The sequence below is a fragment of the Lynx canadensis genome, chromosome A3 (assembly GCF_007474595.2).
Source record: "Lynx canadensis isolate LIC74 chromosome A3, mLynCan4.pri.v2, whole genome shotgun sequence".
In the NCBI taxonomy this organism is placed as follows: domain Eukaryota; kingdom Metazoa; phylum Chordata; class Mammalia; order Carnivora; family Felidae; genus Lynx; species Lynx canadensis.
The window spans coordinates 72,613-92,160 of record NC_044305.1 but is presented as its reverse complement, the minus strand read 5'-3'; the positions used below and the strand labels follow the sequence as shown (position 1 = coordinate 92,160).

Here is a 19,548-nt window from a genome sequence, read left to right as displayed (position 1 = left end):
GAATGTGGGGTATACTGATGGGCTCGGGTGGGGTGGCCAGAGGATATGAGGGGTTCTCCACTGTGTGGGGTGCCCCATCCCCCTTGGGAAGCTCTACTCACCCTCTCCTGGGAGAAAGGACATCCCTGGGAGGGTGGACTGTGGGTCCTGTCCAGATGGCCCCTTGGCCTGCATTCCTGTTTTTAACCGGCTTTCACCTGAGACTGCTTCCCACCTCTAAAGCTGGGCTATATGGTACAGTGGCCACGGGCACTTAACATGTGGCCGGTGACACTGAGATGTGCTGTGAATCCAGGAGACATGCTGGATTTCTCAGAGTTAGCACAAAACAGAATCCAATTCATAATTTTTTATACTGATTACTGTTGAAATGATGTTTTGGATAGGTTAGGCTAAGTAAAGTTTACTATTAAAATCTGCTTCATGTTTCCTTTTACATTTATAACATGACTATTAGAACATTTACAGTGGTGTCATAACTTGCATTTCGTTTCCCCAGGGTGGTGGTGCCTTGGCGGCCCCTGTACCTCTCAGAGCACACGCTCATGGAGTGTAGGAGCACACACTCATCGAGCATAGGAGCACACACTCATTGAGCGTCCCGTCTCACGTTAGGGAAGGTCTGCTCAGGCCGCCTGTCCTTGGGCTCTCCCTGGGACGGCACAGTAAAAATTGAAGTCATTCATTTCTGGACACTTTGTGGAGGCCTGTTCTAGTCCCAGCCACCCGTTTCTAAGAGGATGATCCCAGTGTGGTAAGGCACTCACTCCTGTGGGAAGCCGGGCTCTGGGGCCCAGTGGGTGACCTGCCATGGTGCCTTAGCACCTGCCACCCCCAGTGAGTGCTGGGTGGAACCCTCAGCCTTGCCAGGAGGCCATATTCTATGAGACCCTAACATTTATGAAGAGCTGGTGGGTGGGGTAGGGCTCCTGCCTGAGGTTCCTGCTCTGGTGTGTGTGGGGCAGTGGAAGGGCTGGGAGCAGGAGGCAAGGGACGCCCCCCCCCCCACCCCCCCTTGACTGGTGGTCTCTGTCCTGAAGCACCTCCCCTGTACCTGTTGCTCCTGGTCTCAAGCCTCCCCCTCCTCGGAGCCCACTCCTTGTCTTTCTGTGTCACAGATTCACCTTCACCAGTAAAACTTGAGCCAGAAAATGGCTGGAGGTCCAGTGTGGCCCTCGAGGGGTGGTTCTGTGCTGGGTTTCGGCTAACATCACAGTTGTTTTTGCTTGCAGATGAGCTTAGAACATGAGGATAAGCGGGCTCGTACGCGATCCAAGGCCCTCCGAGGTGAGTGCCGTCCCCTCCCAGCTGGGTCTGGCTGTGAGTCCCAGGCCCTAAAGCAGTAAATGTCACTTTCCTCAGGAAAACAGAACCCCACAGTGATGACCAGGCCCTGGGATGCTCCTCCCCTTACGCTGGGCAGTTGGGGTCCATGGTGTCTGGCGGCTTCAGGCCTCTTCAGCTTCAAGGTGCCTAGGAGGGCTGCTGTGGGGTCCAGACAAAGCTGCCTGGGGTGGAGGTGAGGAGGCAGGCAGTCCCACAGAGTGGGGAAAGCAGAGCTCGCCCAGCAGACCTTTCTGTTTGGAACTGAGACGCTGCCAGGCTCCCGTCACCAGCCTCCTTGCCTCCCAGGACGTCAGTCTTGGTGCTGGATGGCCATGGGCAGTTGTCAGATTTAACTGGCAGTGGGGTGGGGAGACAGGGAGCCAAGGCCCTGCTGAACCCTTGGCCAGCCTCACCTCCCTGACTCCATGAGCACACACGGGCCAGGGCTGCGTGTCCCCGTGCGTGGGTGGCCTTCACGGAGGGGCTAGAACACTGAGCTTCTCAGGTGAGCTGCCCAGTTGGACCCCGGTGCATGTTGCCCCCGGTGGCCTACATCACTGAGGGACCAGCCACTCGGCCCATCTGTTCTCTCTGTCCAGCTTTATCTGCTGGGTCAAGTTTCCTGCTGGAAGCTGACTTCTAGCTGCAATTAGAGAAAGGGAAACCATCCTGGCCCCGAGGGCCCGGAGAGCCTGTATTAGGTGGGGCGTCTGACCCAGTCTGCAAAACTACCAGCCTCTCGTGGGGAGAGTCTGGCACAGCGTCAGGTTAGAGGTGGCAGCTCGCTCCACTGGACCCTGCAGGACATACCAGGAGGTCAGGAAAGGACGGGGTTCCATTCTCACTGGGATTGCCTCCGCTTTTGATTCCATTTGTGCCATGAGGGCGATGTGCCTTTTCAATTCGGACTCCCACATGTGTTTCCCTGTTTCTCTCTTTCTCTCACCCAGTGCCCCCAGAGCCCACAGGTGCCGACCTCAGGTAAGAAAGGCTTTCTGCTAGCTCCCAGCATTGCGCATGCCTGTGACCCCGAACACCCAAAATGTCCCACACTGGGCACTTTGGACTGACCAAGCACACCCCCGAACCCCTTTCCTCCTCGCCATGAGTCCAGCTATCTTCACCTTTCTCGGCCCTCCCTCCACCTCTGTCCTGGCCCTACCGTGCAGCCAGCCTCGACACAGGGGCACAGATACGCTCGCATCTGGTCACCACCAGGCCCTGGTAGTCCCCACGGTCCCCAGCCAGCAACAAGGTGCTGTGTTAGTGGGCTCTCACAAATGCTTCTGTGTCTGGTGGTTTGGCCAGAGTTGAGGAAGCTGGCTGTCCAGGTCCCAAGTTTTCCGCTGACTCTAGATGCAGACAGTGTTTTTGTGTGTTGGTGATCTGGTAATGGCTTAGCCCTGTGACTTTCCAGATTCTAGGTCACGTCTCACAAGGCATGAGCACCCTGAGGAGGAAGGGAGGACAGCCTACTGCGGAGATTTGCTGGGTCAGGGCAGAGAGGCCAGGCTCTCCTCCCCAGAGGTCGACTTGCCCTCACCTGCTTGCTTCTGTCCTGGGCTCAGCTCCTGGGGCTGTGGGGGGTGGGGGTGGGGGAGGCCAGAGAGAAAGCCACCCAGTGCTTGTGCGTAAGGACTGCTCCCCCAGCACCACCCACACATCCTTTGGACTCGCGACTCTGTGGGCCTGGGCTCTTCTGGTGCCAGCCCTCAGTGCTGTTTTGCTCAGACAGCGCTGATGACGTCCTGCCACCAACCAAGAAAATCAGCCCCTAGTTCTCCCCACCTTTTCTGAGGAGGGGTAGTGCCAATGTGTTCTGGCTCAAACACGAGAGAAGAAAGGGAAGTGATGTTGTCGAGGGTCCCAGTGTGTCAGGTGGGCACCAGGGGCCCCATTTAATTTTCACAAATTTCCTGTGAGACGAAGCCAGACTTGGTCGCCTGCCAGAGGCTCATCCTTGGAGGAAGGAAGGGCTCCAAGGCCACCCTCTTTCCAATGGCAGCTCTGGTGCTGAGCACACCACAGAGCCCCCAGTGCCCCCCGCACCCTGAACAGTGGGCAAGGACTGTATCGGCTTGGTGCTCTGTCCATGCTCAAGGGCCACGGGTGACAACCACACCCCAGGGGGGGTTTCTGTGATCTTCCAGACCCCCAGCTGGGGACAAGCAGAACAGTCTAGTTTCTGAGGGTCAGTGATGTTCCTTCCCTGCTCTCTCTGCCACCAGCCTGGAACGGTTCTTCCTACGTAACTGCATCAATCCAGGGCATCAGCGCTTCTCAGTTCTTAGGGGGAAAGATTCTCACTAAACTGAACAAGCCTGGGGCCAGGACTGTCATCGTCGTCTTCTTCTTCTATTTCTTCTTCTAAATTTATTTTTATTAAAAAATTTTTTTTCAATGCTTATTTATTTTTGAGAGACGGAGAGACAGAGCATGAGCAGGGGAGGGGAGGAGACAGAGGGAGACACAGAATCTGAAGCAGGCTCCAGGCTCCGAGCTGTCGGCACAGATCCCGACTGGGGGGCTCGAATGAACTCACCAACTGTGAGATCGTGATCTGAGCCGAAGTCAGACACTTAACCGACTGAGCCACCTAGGTGCCCCGTCTTCTCCTCCTCTTCCTCCTCCTCCTTCTTCTTCTTAATGTTTATTTATTTTTGAGAGAGAGACAGACAGAGCGTGAGAGGCAGAGGGGCAGAGAGAGAAGGAGACACAGAATCCGAAGCAGGCTCCAGGCTCCGGGCTGTCAGCACAGAGCCCAACGTGGGGCTCAAACTCATGGACTGTGAGATCATGACCTGAGCCAAAGTCAGACGCTCAACTTACTGAGCCACCCAGGCACCCCAGGACTGTCTTATTCTTCACCAGACCTGTTGATGAGTGGCTTTTGCCAGCCAGGGAAAGGAGAGGACCCCAGAGTGTCCCAGCATCCCTCTAACTGTTGAGGCTATAAGTTGGTAACAGAAAGGAAGGGGCACAAAGGGAGGCCACATACTCAGAGCCCAGGTGTGTGGCGATCTCTGCTATAGCTGCACAGCATAGTGTTGCTCTTAGGACACGGTTCCCAGGGCTATTATTGTCCTGTTTGTGAAGTGGGGAAACTGAGGCTCAGAGGGCTAAAGTTTGTCCAACCACAAGCGCTGAATCACACACTCCACTGCTCAAAGCCCTAGCCTCGGTCACAGGGTGGGAGGGTGAGGGTGGAAAGGCAGCCAGACCAGGCCGATGGAAGCTGCACAGAATGCGCTTTCCCTGAGCACAGGGTTAGCTCGCTGGAGGGGAGGTGCCCTCTCCGATGGGTGGGCCAGTGGATGGATGCTCAAAGAGGCAGGGGCACAGGGCGAGAGCTGGTTTCCAGGAGGAGGTACCACTTCCCCTGGGCCGTGTGACGTTCAGTGGGGACATCTTCAGGACAGTGAAGGGGAGGAGGCTGGGCATAGCACCAGAGGAAGCTCTGGGGTTTGGTAATAGCCGTTAATTTGGGCAAGAGATGAAGTCACGGCGGCAGTTGGAAAGGCAGATCCAAAGGGCTAGGTATTCTCTCATAATTCTGCAATAGCAGAACCAAAAATGACTCTGAGAATAGATTTGTTCTGAAATATTCTCAGAGAGGACCCAGCCAGTGCATGGGAGAGGGTTGCGTGAGCACCTTCATTTTTTATGTGGTCTCAACCTATTTACTTGGTGATAGTGAGACCCTTATATTTTTTAGTGGGGAAACTAGGGACAAACGCATTCATGTCTGCTAGCAGCAAGGTCTTCGGCAATTCTTCTGGTTTTGGGGAATGGCTGCTTGGAGTGAAATGGAGAGGTCTATGCCAAAAAACTGCCCATGTCCTGCCGGGAAGGTGCCAGTCACTCCTGTGTTCACAACCGTGCACCGGCCGTGAGCTACACGTGGGGTTGTGATCTGTGGTGCCCTCGCGGCTCTCACCCCTTTATTTGCACGTCAGCCGCCCTAGGCACCTTTGCGCCACAAGAATGGGCAAATGCTGCAAGCCAGGACTTCTTCCCCCTCTGGCACGGCAGCGGCTGTGCCGCACAAGCAGAAGAGACCCCCGTCCTGGTGAGGTGTACACGAAAGACGCCAGCACAGGGAGAGAACTCGCTGGGACCTGGAAGAGAAACGTTGTGATGTTAGACGAAGTCATGCAGCATCACTGGAAGGGGGGCTGCGTTAGGGTGAAGCTCCACTTGGGGGCTCGCCACCCGGATGAGGGAATGATGCCTCCCAGAACTTGCTGCCATCCCCTGCTCCGGTCTGTCTTCCCCAGCTCACGCAGAGCTCCCAGGAAGCTGCTTGTTCTCGGGGCAGTGGCATGGCGGCTGTTGTGATGAGAGCAGAGCAGAAGGTTGGCCAGGAGTGGGTGAGGCTCTCATCGCCTTCTCCTGCCTCTGGAGCCCACTTTGCTGTTCCGTGCCCTGAAATTAATACCGAGCGCCCAAGAGAGAGCAAATGGATCTGGTGTTTTTCCCCTTCACGTTAGTAAAGAACCAATAGACACTTCATTTGTGTCTTGGTCTGGGCCCATCTGCCGTCACACAACCTCAGAGTGACTCTGCTAGAGGCGACGGCTAGTGTGAAGTTGGGGCACCCAACTCCTTTGCAGACGGAAGCGGTTGGACCCCTTCTGGAGCCGCCTCCAGGTTCCAGGAGAGTTGCCCATCTGTCATCACTGCACCCTGGTTCCCGCCCAGCCCACCTGACCTCAGCTGAGGGCCTCCTGTTAGCCAGTGGTCAGCTCCTGCCTATGGGACAGATGGGAGTGGGGGCGGAGCTCTCCACCTGTCTCCAGGGGGCTGGAGGGAGGCCAATCCCTTGGAGGAACGGGAGCTGAGTGTGGGGCTCCAGCTGGGATCTGGCTCCTCCTGGCCTCGGCCTCGGCCTCGACTTCCCTTGACACCTGTTGTCTATGTTCAGACACCTCAGAGCGGTGGCCCGGACCCTGCTCAGTGCTGACTGTGAGTAGGCAGTCTGTGAGCCTTCCTGACCATCTCTCCGTCTCTGCCACACTCAGGGAGCCTGGGGGGTTCAGGGACAGGGTTTGGCTGGGTCTTCCTCATCCCACATGCTGGGAAGAGGCTCCAGATGCCTGGAGCTGGTGCTGCTTCCACACTCTGGCCCTGAGCACCCTCTGGGCCTCAGCGACGCCACGCTGGGGAAGCTTGTAGGGGAAGCTGTGTGAACTGGGAGGCATAGGCTGCTGGCATCGCAGCCCCTGGGCTTTGGTCAGGTCTCACGTTGCCCTTGTTGGACGTTCCCTTGGCTGCTGCGTGGAGGGCAGGAGCGTGGGGGTTCCAGCCTCTCCTCCCAGAGTGGCCCTCACCTGCTCCACACACGTGGGCTCCCAGCCTATCCTGCTCCGTTTAGGCTGGAGGCCAGGACTCTTCTGAACTGGCGGGTGGAGGTGTGGCTTGGAGCTGGTGACGTGTTTGGGGGCAGTGCCAGTGGCCTGCAGGCCTCCACGGCAGCTGTCACATAATTGCCTGATTAACTCAGTGATTAATCGGCTAATTGGGACCTCAGCTTCAAATCCCCAATAACAAGGACCTTTTGTGAAAAGTCTCAAAGCTAGCTCTTGAGAGAGTGAAAGCAAGCATGGGGCATAGATTTTAGAATAGACAGGCTGGGGGCAGCGCTAAGTCCTGTCTGTCTGGAAAGGAAACCCACAACGAAATGTGGCACGTCTTCCCTCCCTGTCTCCCATTCTCTCCCCAATTCCTCCCTTTCCTCCTTTCCCCTTCTTCCCTTTCTCCTTTCCTTTCTAACTTTTAAACGCATGAAAACCAGCACTGAGATCAGCCATGGTGGCCATGGGCTGCAGGGAGGGCCTCAGGGACACTGTTGCTTCCCCTTGCTACCCCGAGGGCTGTTGGTGAGCTCAGGGTGGGTGGGGCTCTGTCTCCACAGACTGTTCTGTTTCTCCCCGACCGGTTGATAAGTGTGGCCTGCGTGGCTACTTGGGCCCACAGTGCTCTGCAGTCAGGTCCGTGATCAATCAAATTAGAAACTATCAGGTGTGCCTAGACAGAAGTCTAGGGCCATGCCCCTTCTGGGGCCCACCCCGTCCTTCCCTCGCAGGATCTGGGAAAGCCTGATCTGCGGTGGGGAGCTCTGACCCCGTGATGCCAATCCTAGATCTAAAACCTAAAAACAAGGTCTTCCTGTCTTGGGCACCTGGGGACGGCCCCCCCTCCCAGGAGGAGCTCAGGTGCCCCTCCTCTGGGTGATCTCCCATGCTGTCTCTGTTTCTCCGGGCATCAATCTGCCATTCCGGACAATGAGGTGATGGCAGCTTCTTGCAGTCTGTGGCTTGTGGATGTGCTCAGCAGCCCACAGGACCGTGGCCTCGCATGGAGCTGACTCTAGAAGAGGGCTGGGTGGCGTACCCTGTGCCCACGATCAGAAGTTTCCAGAGCTTTCTGTGGTTTGGTTCAGTGGGGAGACAGATGACAGTGGAGAGTGGGGAACTCCTGGGGGCCGCACCTTTAACCGCATTACCTGGCCCCCGGGGGGGAAGCACGAGGCCCAGCGGCACCCCCACCCACATCTTATGGCTGGGTCATCAGCCTTCCTGGACTCACCTTCCTGCACCAGGCTGCAGGTTCTGGAGGAGGGTGGCAGCTGGGGGCCTGTAGCTTGGGCCAGGCCTGGATATTTACACAGAGCCGTTCCTGCCTGGAGGTACTTGCTTACTTTGCCAGGCCAAGGGCATGCCTGGCAGGGGCTGCAGGCCTCACAGCACCAGCGATGGCCATGGAGAAGCCCAGTGTTTCTGCTCTGCCCTTGGGCCAGCCTCAGGTGCTGGTTCTGGGGGCTCCACAGAGGGTCCTGTGTCCCAGCTGCTTGGAAGCCTGCAGTTCGCCTGCAGTGGGAAAGACTTATCCACAGAAAAAAGAAGCCATCTAGGAGGCGCCGATGTTGGAAGTCTTGGTCTCGTACATACAGATCTTTAATTAAACACGCTCATAAAATTGCAATGAACCATTCGTTTATTTAAATGGGGTGAGTTATTTCATTAATTTTTAGCAAACTGCAAGCAGCCATTCTGAGACACACTGTTTGGAGACAATCTTCTGCTCCTCAGGGTGAGGGCCTGGGGTGGGCGGGTCCTTCCCCTGAGTGACCAGTCCTGCTTGTCTCCCCCCAGCTGCCCCACCCCAGGGTGCACCGGCTCAGGACACATCCGGGGCAAGTACTCCAGGCACCGCAGGTAAGGTAAGGGGGTTCCTGGGAGAGATGTTGGGCTGCTGGGGAGCTGGAACCCCACTCCTGGCCCTTTGTAGATCTAGAACCTTCCATTTCCACCTGCGGCTGCTGAGGCCGGTGTGGTCGTGGCACGTCATACCGCAGTCTCTCTGTTGGGGGCTGTAAGGCTGGATGAGTCCATGGGGGAGAGCTCAGAGCAGACCTCGTACACACTGATGACCCAAATGACCTGGTTGTCGCTGTTGTCGTCCTGGGGTGTCAGCTTGACTTCAGTGGGTGAGGGTGTGCAGGGTCTGGAGGTGGAGAAGGAAGGGCGCCGGGGACCCTGCTGACCTGCTTGGTGGGAGGAATCGGGCTGTGTCCTGCAGAGGATGTGAAGCAGAGCGGCCTGGGGCCAGTCCCCTCCCCCTCCCAACAGGGGGTGCCGTTGGGATGGGACTGCTGAGGTTAGGTCTCATGAGAGAAGCAGGAAATAATCTAAGTTTTTAATGTGGACAATTAATGTAAAATTTTAAACACATCAGCCTGCCAGTCTTGAATGTGGGGCTTCTGGCTTGGGTTGGTGATGAGACGCAAAGACAAACTTTCACAACAGGGAAAGGGGCTGCGGAGGGTGAGGGGAGGAGCCGGAGGGAGGACCCCCCAGGGGGTGTTGACAAGGTGGCCCCTGGCCTGGTCTCCTTCCTCCCAGTTTGCAGAGCTGCCCTCTGGCCAAGAAGAGGAAGCTGGAGGGTGCCCAGCCAGAGCACCTGGTGTCCAAGCGGAAGTCCCACCCCCTGAAGCTGGCTCTGGACGAGGGCTACAGTGTGGACACCGACGGCAGTGAGGATGCTGAGGTGAAGGACGCCTCTGTTTCGGATGAATCGGAAGGAACTCTGGAGGAGGACGAGGCTGAAATGTCAGGACAGGAGGAGATTCATCGTCCTGAACCAGCTGAAGGTGCTTTGTGGCTCTTTCTCCCCTGAAATAAAGGGCGCTTAGTGTGGCCCTGGAGAATCACAGCCTGTGAGTGGGGAGGGGGCCCACTCTGAGTTAGTGAAAGGGCTGCCGAGGAAGCCATTCCTGAGAACAAGCGAGGTCTTGTCCTGACATTTGTTGGGGCTTCCTGGAGAGGGGCTGGTACAGGGTGCTTGGGGGGTCTGTGGGCGCATCTCTGTGCGAACACTGTGTGCATGACCGTGGATGTGTGCCTATGTGCATATGAGAGATGGATGGACAGATGGACATGGGCTGTGCGTCTCTGCTTGGGGGAGGGTCTCATGTACAGCAGAGGGGGATAGACCCCACTCCACTTGGCGCTGGGAAAGAATAGCCTGGGGGTGGGAGTGAGGGGTCTGCTTGGCATCAGATGAGACTCGGTGGGGGTGCCCAGGGAAGCCTGGAGTGGCAGGGGGAAATGAAGGGATTCCTTGTTTCACTTTCTTCCCTGTGGGGCTCAGCAGCACCAGCCTCGTTGGGGCACCCAGACTTTGGCAAATGCTGGTGTAAAAGTGTCCATGTCCCCCGAGAACGCCGGCAGACTACAGAACCCTGGGGGTGGGACTGAGACCTGAGGTCCAAATCCCCCAGCACCCCCCACCCCAAAGCTGCCGGTGTCTTCTGAACCTGCAGGGTCTGAGATGGAGCTTTATTTTGTTTTGGAGCCAATTCAGGGAGAGTCCTTACACCCACCTCCCTCCCGAGTCTTCGGTTGTGTCTCAAGCGGTATGTGGCCCCAAGGGCTCTAGGTAGAAAGGACTAGCTTGCCTGCTCTCTTACTGAGGAGTGAGTTTGGCGTCTGGGCACCGGCCCTGGCTGGGCTCCTCTGGGAATGGCCAGACGGCAGGGCTGTCTCCTGCACCCTGGACACTCCTGCCGACTGTCCTCCAGGGCCTGTGTGTGGCGAACACCTGCTACGTCATAGCCATGGCAGTTAAGAGGTTCAACTTTGAGTCTTTTGAAAACATAAATTCATTTAGTACTTGTTAATTATGGAGCAATTAAAAAAACCCGATGGTGCTTTAAGCTCCATCTTATGAGATGCAGGTTTACTTGATTTGAGAAAGTAAACATCGAGGGGAGGACCATTAGTAAAACATATTGGAGTACTCCTCAGCTTCAAAGACAGCAGTGACTACTCCATCTAGGACTGAAAATAAGTTCACCGTGTCTCCAGGTCCAGGCAGAGGGGCTGGCAGAAATGACCACAGCCCCAGGCTGTGCTGGGACAGCCCGCCTCTTGTGCTCTTCACACTTGTTTCCGATTTTGTGCAGGAAGGAGCCCTGTCAAGCCCCACTTCGGATCCAACCCCATCAGCAGCCCCACGGGCCCCACCAAGGGCAGCTACAGCAGTTATCAGGAGATCATCGCCACTTCTCTCCTAAATTTGGGCCAGATTGCTGTAGAGACGCTAGTTGGGGAGGATTTGGGTCAGGTGGCCAAGCCGGGCCCCGGTGTTGTGCACCTGGTGCAGGAGGAGGCCGAAGAAGGGGCCACCAGTGATGAGGGGGAGAAGGACGTGTTCATCCGGCCAGAGGATACAGAGGAAGTCATGGAAGTCACCAGGGAACGCTCCCAGGAGCTGGGTCCCCAGTCTGGGGAGGGCATGGTCAGCGAGGAGTCAAGCAAGATGAAAGTCAACCTGGGTAATGAGGAGGAGGAGGAGGAGGAAGAGGAGGAGGAGGAGGAAGAGGAGGAGGAGGAAGAGGAGGAGGAGGAAGAGGAGGAGGAGGAAGAGGAGGAGGAGGAAGAAGAGGAGGAGGAGGAAGAGGAGGAGGAGGAGGAAGAGGAGGAGGAGGAAGAGGAGGAGGAGGAGGAAGAGGAGGAAGAAGTAGCCGCTCCCGATGTGATCTGTCAGGAGGATGCCCCCCATGCCCCCACCCAGAAGGCCCCGGAACCCCGGCACCCAGCGTCTCCCAGCCCCAAGCCCGAGTACTCTGTCATCGTGGAGGTGCGCTCTGATGATGGCAAGGACGAAGACTCGCGCTCCCAGAAGTCTGCGGTCACTGATGAGTCAGAGATGTATGACATGATGACACGTGGGAACCTGGGCCTCCTGGAGCAGGCCATTGCCTTGAAGGCTGAGCAGGTGCAAACCGTCTGCGAGCCAGGCTGCCCACCCACCGAGCAGGGCCAGCCGGGCCCCGGTGAACCGGGCAAGGTGGTGAGGCCTCTGGATGCCGCACGGAAGAACTACTGCAGCAAAGGTAGGGCCGGAGGCCCGGGCCCGCACACCCATCCTTAATGCCTGCGTCCAGGGTTGTCCCCAGCAGGCCTGGATGCGGGCTGAGTGAGAGGCATGCTCACACTTCTCACAGAGGGCGATCCAGAGACAGACACAGGGCTCCAGGTGGGAGGAGGAGCGTGGGAGGGACAGTGAGCTGGCCCCAGCACCTCAGGCACAGCCCGGGGGGCCCAGCTGGGTCATGGAGAGACACAGGCAGACCCTGGGGGGACACACCTGGGTCATGAAGAGACTCGAGTGAGCCCTGGGGAGCCCCAGCTGGAAGACAGGTGGGGACACAGGGCCCAGATTTTCTGGGAATCCTCACGTGAGACAGGCCTGGGGCAGATACTGAGGGACACAGCTCTCAAGGGGACACCCTTCAGAGTGGCACAGGTGTGGGGGACAGCTGCTTGGGAGCCCAGATTCAGGCCAGCACAAGTCTTGAGGGAACACAGACACAAGGAGACCTAGGTAAATGTGATACACATTTAGGGACAGGGTGTTGAGGCCTGTGTAGGGTATCAGCCTGAGGGTGGTGGGCTTGGGGACCACAGATCAGGGCGGATATTGGTGGGACACTATTGGGGAGTGGCACGGCTGGGGGACACAGGCAGAGTGACAGCCCGGGTGCAGGTGTTTGGGTGACGCAGGCCTGTGGGACATTGGGGGGACCCAGACGCAGGGTGCCTTGCCTTCAGGGGTAGAGTTGAGGGCGCGGGCCCGGGGGACAGAGCCTCAGGGTGAGGCAAACAGCGGCGCTGGAAGCACCTGGCAGTGGGCGAGATGCGACTGATGTCGAGGCACCGCCACAGCGCGAGCCCGGCTACAGCCCGTGTGGCAGCGGTAGCAGCTCAGGAGGCAGGCTCCGGGGATCATTTGTGATGACCCTGCCTGCTAGGTTGGTGAAGGTCCAGCTTCCTGCCTGTTTGAATGTGAAGAGGAGGAGCCAGGGGTCCTGTACTTTAGGACCCGCTCGGGTTTCTGCCTCAGCCGGGGTGGGCATTCTGCGCGTGGTTGTGTGAGTTCTGTGTTCTCCCCAGGGGAACCGCTCCGTCTAGGCACTTCTCTGGGACACTGGCCGTGCTCTGGGGATCATCTGTGTCCTGGCAGGTGTTCCCTTCTGGCCCCCACACTCAACAGTGACCTCTCTGGGCCTGCAGAGCCTAGGTGAGGTCAGCAACTGAGCTTTGAGTTTAAGTTTCTGCCCAGGCATTTATATTAGTCCTGTGGCTTTGGGCAAGTTAACTTCTTTGTCCTCGTCACTTTGTCAAATCCAAAGGACATATCCTGGCAGGGACCTCATCACCTCTTTCACCTCTCTGTGCAGAGGCTGGACCTCAAGGCATGGGGGCTCTTGGAGGCACGGCCCCACCCTGAGTGGGACTCACACAAGTCAGGAGGAGCAGGGAAAGAGGGCACCAGCTGCTACCTGGGTTGTCCTCTTTAAAATGCTGCACAACTTACTACATGTTTGGGCAGTTTACAAACTTACAGTTTGGGCAGCTTCTGGGCTTTTCCATGAGGACAGTTGATGTGGACCAGTTTCTTCAGAACTAGCTAGCCATCCCCTGGTCCCTCTCAGGCTCTCGGGCAGTCTGGCCACTCTCCTCTCTGGACAGCCGGAATGAAGAGTCATGGCTGTTCCGTCCTCCTCCCCACTTGGCTTTCTGGCTACCCTCTAACCGATGCCTCTTGTGTGTTTAGATCCCTCCAGAGCTGAGAAGCGCGAGATCAAGTGTCCAACACCAGGCTGTGATGGCACTGGCCATGTGACAGGGCTGTACCCTCACCACCGCAGCCTATCTGGTTGCCCCCACAAGGACAGGATTCCCCCGGAGAGTGAGTAGCTATGCACAGCTCAAGCCATCTCTGGTGTTTGGATGATGTAGCCCCCCACCCCCACCCCCACCCCAGGGCCCTGTCCCTTTGGATTGGCACTGTCCAGGTGCCCAAACTTGAGTCCTACATGGCCGGGGATGTGGAGTGTGCCCATTTACCTACCTTGAGACGGCAGCCAGGGTCAGGGCCCCCAGGAGGGCCTGCCACAAACGCAGGTACTCGGGAGGGAGGAGGAGCCAGCAAGCCAGGGAAGAGCCAGCCATCTGTGCTCTGAGGGCCACGAGGAGAAAGCCTAAGCTTTTTCACTCCTAAGCTAGAGGCAGTAATTGTGAGCATTCATTTCAAAGGGTGACTCACAGAACAACCAGGGGGTTTGAAGGCGAGGGAAGCAGGGGCCACAGCGGGAGGGAGTGTGCCTCGACTGGGCTGAGGCTTGGGAGCCACTCTGGGTTGCTGCTCTAAGTTGCCGCCCTGCAGAGTTGGAGACTTCAGATGGGGCTCCTCCATGTTCCTTGGTGGGGCTCACCATCTCCCTCTCCCTGGTTCTCTTCCAGTCTTGGCTATGCACGAGAATGTGCTCAAGTGCCCCACTCCTGGTTGTACAGGTCAAGGCCACGTGAACAGTAACCGCAACACGCACAGAAGGTACTCGGGCTGCGCTGGGAGTGGTGAGGGCTGTGTGGTGGGGTGGGCGGGGCCGTGGGCTGAGCCCTGGCCTGGGACGGGTGCAAGGTTGGAGCAGGCCCCTTGGCGGGGAGTCAGCGTGGCACCCAGAGGCATGGTCGCTGTGGTGGGGTCCTGAGAGACCAGAGGGCGGCTGCAGGGATGGGTATGTGCTCTTCAGAGAGGCCTGCTGCCTGTCGGGAAAGCCAGGTGGAGGCCGTGAGACGTTTGGGAAGCTTCTGCACTCTAGCTTTTGCTCGTGGTGGGCCTTGGCTGGCCAGGACCGAGCTCTGGGCTACACTGTGGCTTCTGAGACCCAGGTAGAAGCGAGACTCCCATGATGCACTCAGGGTTTAGCCATCTGCTGTTTTCCACAGTGAGAGGTGACCACACCCCCCACCCTTGCCTGGAGCGCCCTGGGCAGCAGGGCTGTGATGGGACGTGCTCTCACAAAGGAGGCCAGAGCTTTTGAGGTCACTTCATTGAGAAGAGGCTAAATTCCTGAGCCCTTTTGTGACTAGTCACCTCTCCAGCAGCCATGGTCAGCTCTGTCCTGACAGATGAAGTTGCTTCCCTGATGTCCCAGGTTGGGTGCTTCCCTAGGAAGGGCTGGGGCCTCTTGCTGTGGCCCTGGTACAGTCTGTAACCTCTAGGGTTAGCACCCAGGTTGTGTGGCCCATGGGGCCCTGGGCTTCCCTGAGTTGAGCCAGAGACGTGTTGGCATATCGGGGGAGAGCAGGGAGGTGAGAGGCAGGCCCATTGCCCAGACCTGCCTAGAGGAGGTGCCTTTGCCCAGAGCCCTGAAGGCTTTTAGGATGTACTTTGTCTGTGTGCATCATTGCTTAGAATTTCCCAAAGCAGAAAGTGACTGTGCAGCTGCTACCTTGAGGGCTTGAGGACAGGCCTGGAGAGACAGGAGCCTTCTCTGGGCTCCTGCTGGTGTCTGTGGGCTTCTGGGCTTGGACAGGCAGGATCTGAAGGAGAATGCTCAGCTGCCCTCCTTGCCTTTTCTCTAGTTTGTCCGGATGCCCCATTGCTGCTGCTGAAAAATTAGCCAAATCTCATGAGAAGCAACAGCCGCAAGGGGGAGATCCTTCCAAGAATAGCTCCAATTCAGATCGGATCCTCAGGTGAGTGAATTGAGCCACACAACTGAAGGGGCTGCCTCCCAAAATGGTTAGAGGAGGCTTCCCACATGTGCATGTGTGTGTATGTGTGCGTGTGTGAGTGTTTATGCTTGCATGTGTGTGCATGTGCATGTGCATGTGCGTGCTGATGCCCTCAGCTGCCCTTGGGGCCTCCCAGAGGACAGTTTCTGGGCACACACAGGACAGCATCTGACATCTGCCCCCCTCACCGGTGCTTCGGCTGTGGCACAAACACCCATGAGGCTGCCCCTGCCTTGCTCTCCCCAAAGGCGTCTGATCTCACCGCTTGAGATTACTCAGGGATTTGTTTGTGGAGACGCTGGTCCTGTCTCCAGAGGGCAGACCACACCAGCCGAGGGTCACTGCTGTCCAGAAGCACCGGAACTGCTCCTTCTGGCTGTCTCACTCCAAGGAAGGACCATAAACCAAGGGAGAGGAGTGGGTGCATGTGGTACCCTTCAGAGCATTGGCCCCAGAGGTTCTGAGGCAGCAGTGCGCCTGTGTGTGTGTGCGTATGCATGTGTTCACGTGTGCACACGTGTGTGCGTGCATGTAGACACGTGTCAGCAATAAGGGGGCTCCTGAAAGAGCACTCAGAATGCATTTGCTTAGCATTCCTGCCATCCATGTGACCCTGTGAAGCGGGTACCACAAGTAAGGCCAGAGTCTCGGGAACTTGCCCAAGGTAACACCTACTGGCTGGGGGAGTTGGCACTGGCCCCCGGCCAGCTTGGCTTCAGGGTCTTGCTCTTCAACATAGTTCTCTACCCGTTGGGTGATTCCCTTACCCCACCCCTCACTGTCCTCCCTCAGCGGACACGCTGCTTCCTGTTTCTCTGAGGGACTAGGATTCATACATTCTTCCCCTTCCTCAGTTTTCCAGACCACAGTTCCATGTCTGCCTCCCAAAGGAGAATGTGGGAGATGAGGGCCACTGTACCCTGAAAAGGCCTAACACCTGGAAGTCACAGACATGGGCAATAGCATGAACCCTGGTCTGGAGAGGGGCCCGCCTCCTTTCAGGGCCCGTCCAACCCTGGTGTGTGCCTGGCAAATTCTCAACCAGAGGAACTTGGCTGCCCGCCTTGACCTGCTCTGTGGGTCCCATGTGTGGAGTCTCTGGGCGGGCCCAGGGCCGGGGTCGGGGCCTCACCTTCCTGTGCTTCCGTCTATGCGTGTCTTTGGCCCTGCACATCCGGTTGGCTTCCGTCCACCTGTTGGCTCTTAGGATGGTTGGAAGCGGCTTCTTACCTTCATCCTGTAACTGCTCTTTCCAGCTTCCTGCCACTTACTATCTCGATTCTTTTCCTGCCTCAATCTAAGTCACTGGTAACATGCCAAACCAGCAGGCAGGTGAGGCCCAGTGAGCCCAGGGTGGGGGGCAAGGAGGCTCCAGACATGGCGGCTGTGCCCCCAGGAAGTCTGACCTCCATTTGTTTGCCTGTAAAAGTGGGCAACAATGTTTTCTTGTGGGCTTCGAAAGTATCTCATGAGGCTTGAACACGATAGTGATGTTTTGCTTCCCCGGGCCGTGGTGAGGAACCTCTCCAATGGTCGTGATGGTGACCAGGATGCAGAAGCCTTCTGTTCAGGTTCTGTTCATTCTGCGTGGCCATGTTTCTGGGTGTCACGCCCTGGGGTGTGGGGAGAGCCTTTGCAAATCTCTGCTAGTGTCACAGACACTTTGTCTTTGCTGTGGGATGGAGCCTTGGCCCAGGAAGCCATGGTACCAATGTTAAATTTAGGATTCTCTTTTCTCCTGGGAGGTGCCTGAGCACACTCCAGTAACTTCTTCAGATGCTACCAGGCCCTTCCACCCTCCTTGGGGAAGGAGAACGTGCCCATGCTTGGGGGTATCTGCTTTTCCAAGGTCCAGACTCAGAGCTGGTCTCTTCATGGCTGCAGGTCTTTCTGTCACCAGGCTCCTGTTTTGGGGCCACATGCAAGTTCTTGTAGTACTCAGCCCCTTGAAGACCTCACCATTGACCCCTTCTTAATTCTTGTGATCCACTCTTTTCAGACTGAAGTCATTTCTTGGTGCAGACTCAGGAGCAAAGAGAGAGTGGGTGTGCAGATGGGTCTCCCAGGCCTCCCTTCCTCTTTTCCTTCTCTCTGAGCTGGTAGCGCAGAAGCCTGTTCACACCTTGTGCGGTGGCCAGTCTCCACCTGGCTGCTCTTCCTGCCCTGGATCCTGTGCTGTCTGGGCTGGTGCCTTCATGCTAGCTCTTGTGCATTCAAAACTCTGAGCTCTTCCAAGGGCTTCAGAGATGATGAACTGAATGCCTGCCGTGGCCCTTTCGTTCCTGTCCTTAACTCTTTCAGCCCCACCAGGGCTCTTCTCAACTGCCTTCGAGCAAAGGGTAGTGAGGGCTAAAGCTGAGTTGGGCCCTCCCTGAGCCTGATTCTCAGAAACACACCCCGTCCCCTCTAGATGCCCTGACTCCCTCCTCACTGGGGAGTTCTGTTATTCCACCAGGAGAATTCTGTCTAGGTGTGGCTAGCCACCGTCCTAGGGATGCCCCTGTAGGGTTGCCTGCCAAGGACTCATACCTCTTGTAGCAGAGCAGTTTGAAACCTGCTCACCTAAGTTCTGGGGCAAAGTCTAGGGCCCTCCCTCTCTGGCTAATGCCATCTGCAAGGGCACATGGCATTGTTTCTCCAAGGTTCCAGTTCTTCATATAGATCAGGTCCCAGGCACCGTTTAGTAGAGGGACATGGCGGAGGGTCTCTGTGCACAGAGGGTTCTGAAGGGTTCCTGCCCAGGCTGTGGGATGGGGCATGGGGTCCCTGAGCCCTGTCCTCATGGTTCTGCACCTCTATCCGCACCTCAGGCCCATGTGCTTCGTGAAGCAGCTTGAAGTCCCTCCGTATGGAAGCTATCGGCCCAGTGTGGCCCCTGCTACACCCAGGGCCAACCTGGCCAAGGAGCTGGAGAAGTTCTCCAAGGTCACCTTTGACTACGCAAGTTTTGACGCTCAGGTTTTTGGCAAACGCATGCTTGCCCCAAAGATTCAGACCAGCGAAACCTCACCTAAAGCCTTTAAATGTAAGTAGGGGAGATCTGCTCCTGGGAGACGCAGGGTTTGAGAGATGGGGGAGGAGGGACCCCCTTCGCCAGGAGCATGCAGGAAATCTCTCCCCTAGGGGACCCTAGCTGTCCCAGTGTCCACTGAGGTGGCTTTCCCAGGGTCTATATTTCCCCCATGTTTCTGCCACCATGTTCCCCATCAAGCTTGATGTATCTCTTCACTATTTGTGAAAAAAACAAACAACTTCCCCCCCCAAATAAAAAACAAAAAACAAAAAACAAAAAACAAAACAACCCAAGTCCTTTATGGTGTGCATGTCCAAAGGCTTGAGAGTAACTTCCCTGATACGGTCCACTCTGCAGGGGCTCAGACAACTCAGCCAGACTGTGCTGAGCCTGGGTGCCTGACAGAAGCTATTCGCTTTCCTGCACGTGGACCATCTTGCTGGATACAGTGTGTTGTGTTAGCCACAAGTGTTCTGGATACTTGTAACTAACAAAATGCATTCCTACAAACTTTTGAGAAAAATCCTGCCTTACTGTTTTGGTTACTCAGTGTACTAATCTGTGGGTTGCAAGCCCCTTAGCCCTGGAAACACACATGAAATGGAAGTGTGCCCACGAGACTGGAACTGGCATCTCGGAGTGGGTATTTGGCCCTGAAATGCAGCAGTGAGGAGTTTCTGTCATGTTAATAATGAAAATCCTAACTGATGCAGCTGCCAGCTACAGTGTGGACACCTCTTCCCCTTGTTAGGGCCAGGGGTTTCCTGCCACCACGTACAGGCACCAACAAACACTCACAAGGAGCTTTTCGTATATCTGGAAACTTACTGGTGATATTATGATATCAGAAATGTCATGCTTGAGAGTCACTTTATGACTACCGTACAATTTCTGGAAGAGATAACATTTTATGTCCTCATTTGTCACGTTTGTTTGAACAGTAATGTTACTTTATTGAAGTGGTATCATGGGGACACCAAAATCAGCCTTTTGAGATGTTGTGACAAAAATTTTTCTACTTGAGCGATAGTCCCATACACTCCTCCTCTTATAGAATTCTTTCCTGTCTCAGGAAGCATTCACCAATAGACGACTTGTATTTGTTTGAAATAAGAGGGA

General features: G+C 56.4%; 1 protein-coding gene across 1 annotated transcript in view; it reads left to right on the top strand.

Moving 5' to 3' along the window:
- Positions 1-19,548, top strand: part of MYT1 (myelin transcription factor 1) — a 49,330-nt gene that overhangs the window by 7,316 nt on the left and 22,466 nt on the right. The window contains exons 2-10 of the mRNA XM_032592539.1: positions 1,233-1,287; positions 2,277-2,307; positions 8,481-8,543; positions 9,231-9,478; positions 10,793-11,725; positions 13,450-13,584; positions 14,139-14,229; positions 15,264-15,377; positions 18,227-18,441. Coding sequence (XP_032448430.1) covers positions 1,233-1,287; positions 2,277-2,307; positions 8,481-8,543; positions 9,231-9,478; positions 10,793-11,725; positions 13,450-13,584; positions 14,139-14,229; positions 15,264-15,377; positions 18,227-18,441 — 1,885 coding nt within the window. The remainder of the gene's footprint in view (positions 1-1,232; positions 1,288-2,276; positions 2,308-8,480; positions 8,544-9,230; positions 9,479-10,792; positions 11,726-13,449; positions 13,585-14,138; positions 14,230-15,263; positions 15,378-18,226; positions 18,442-19,548) is intronic.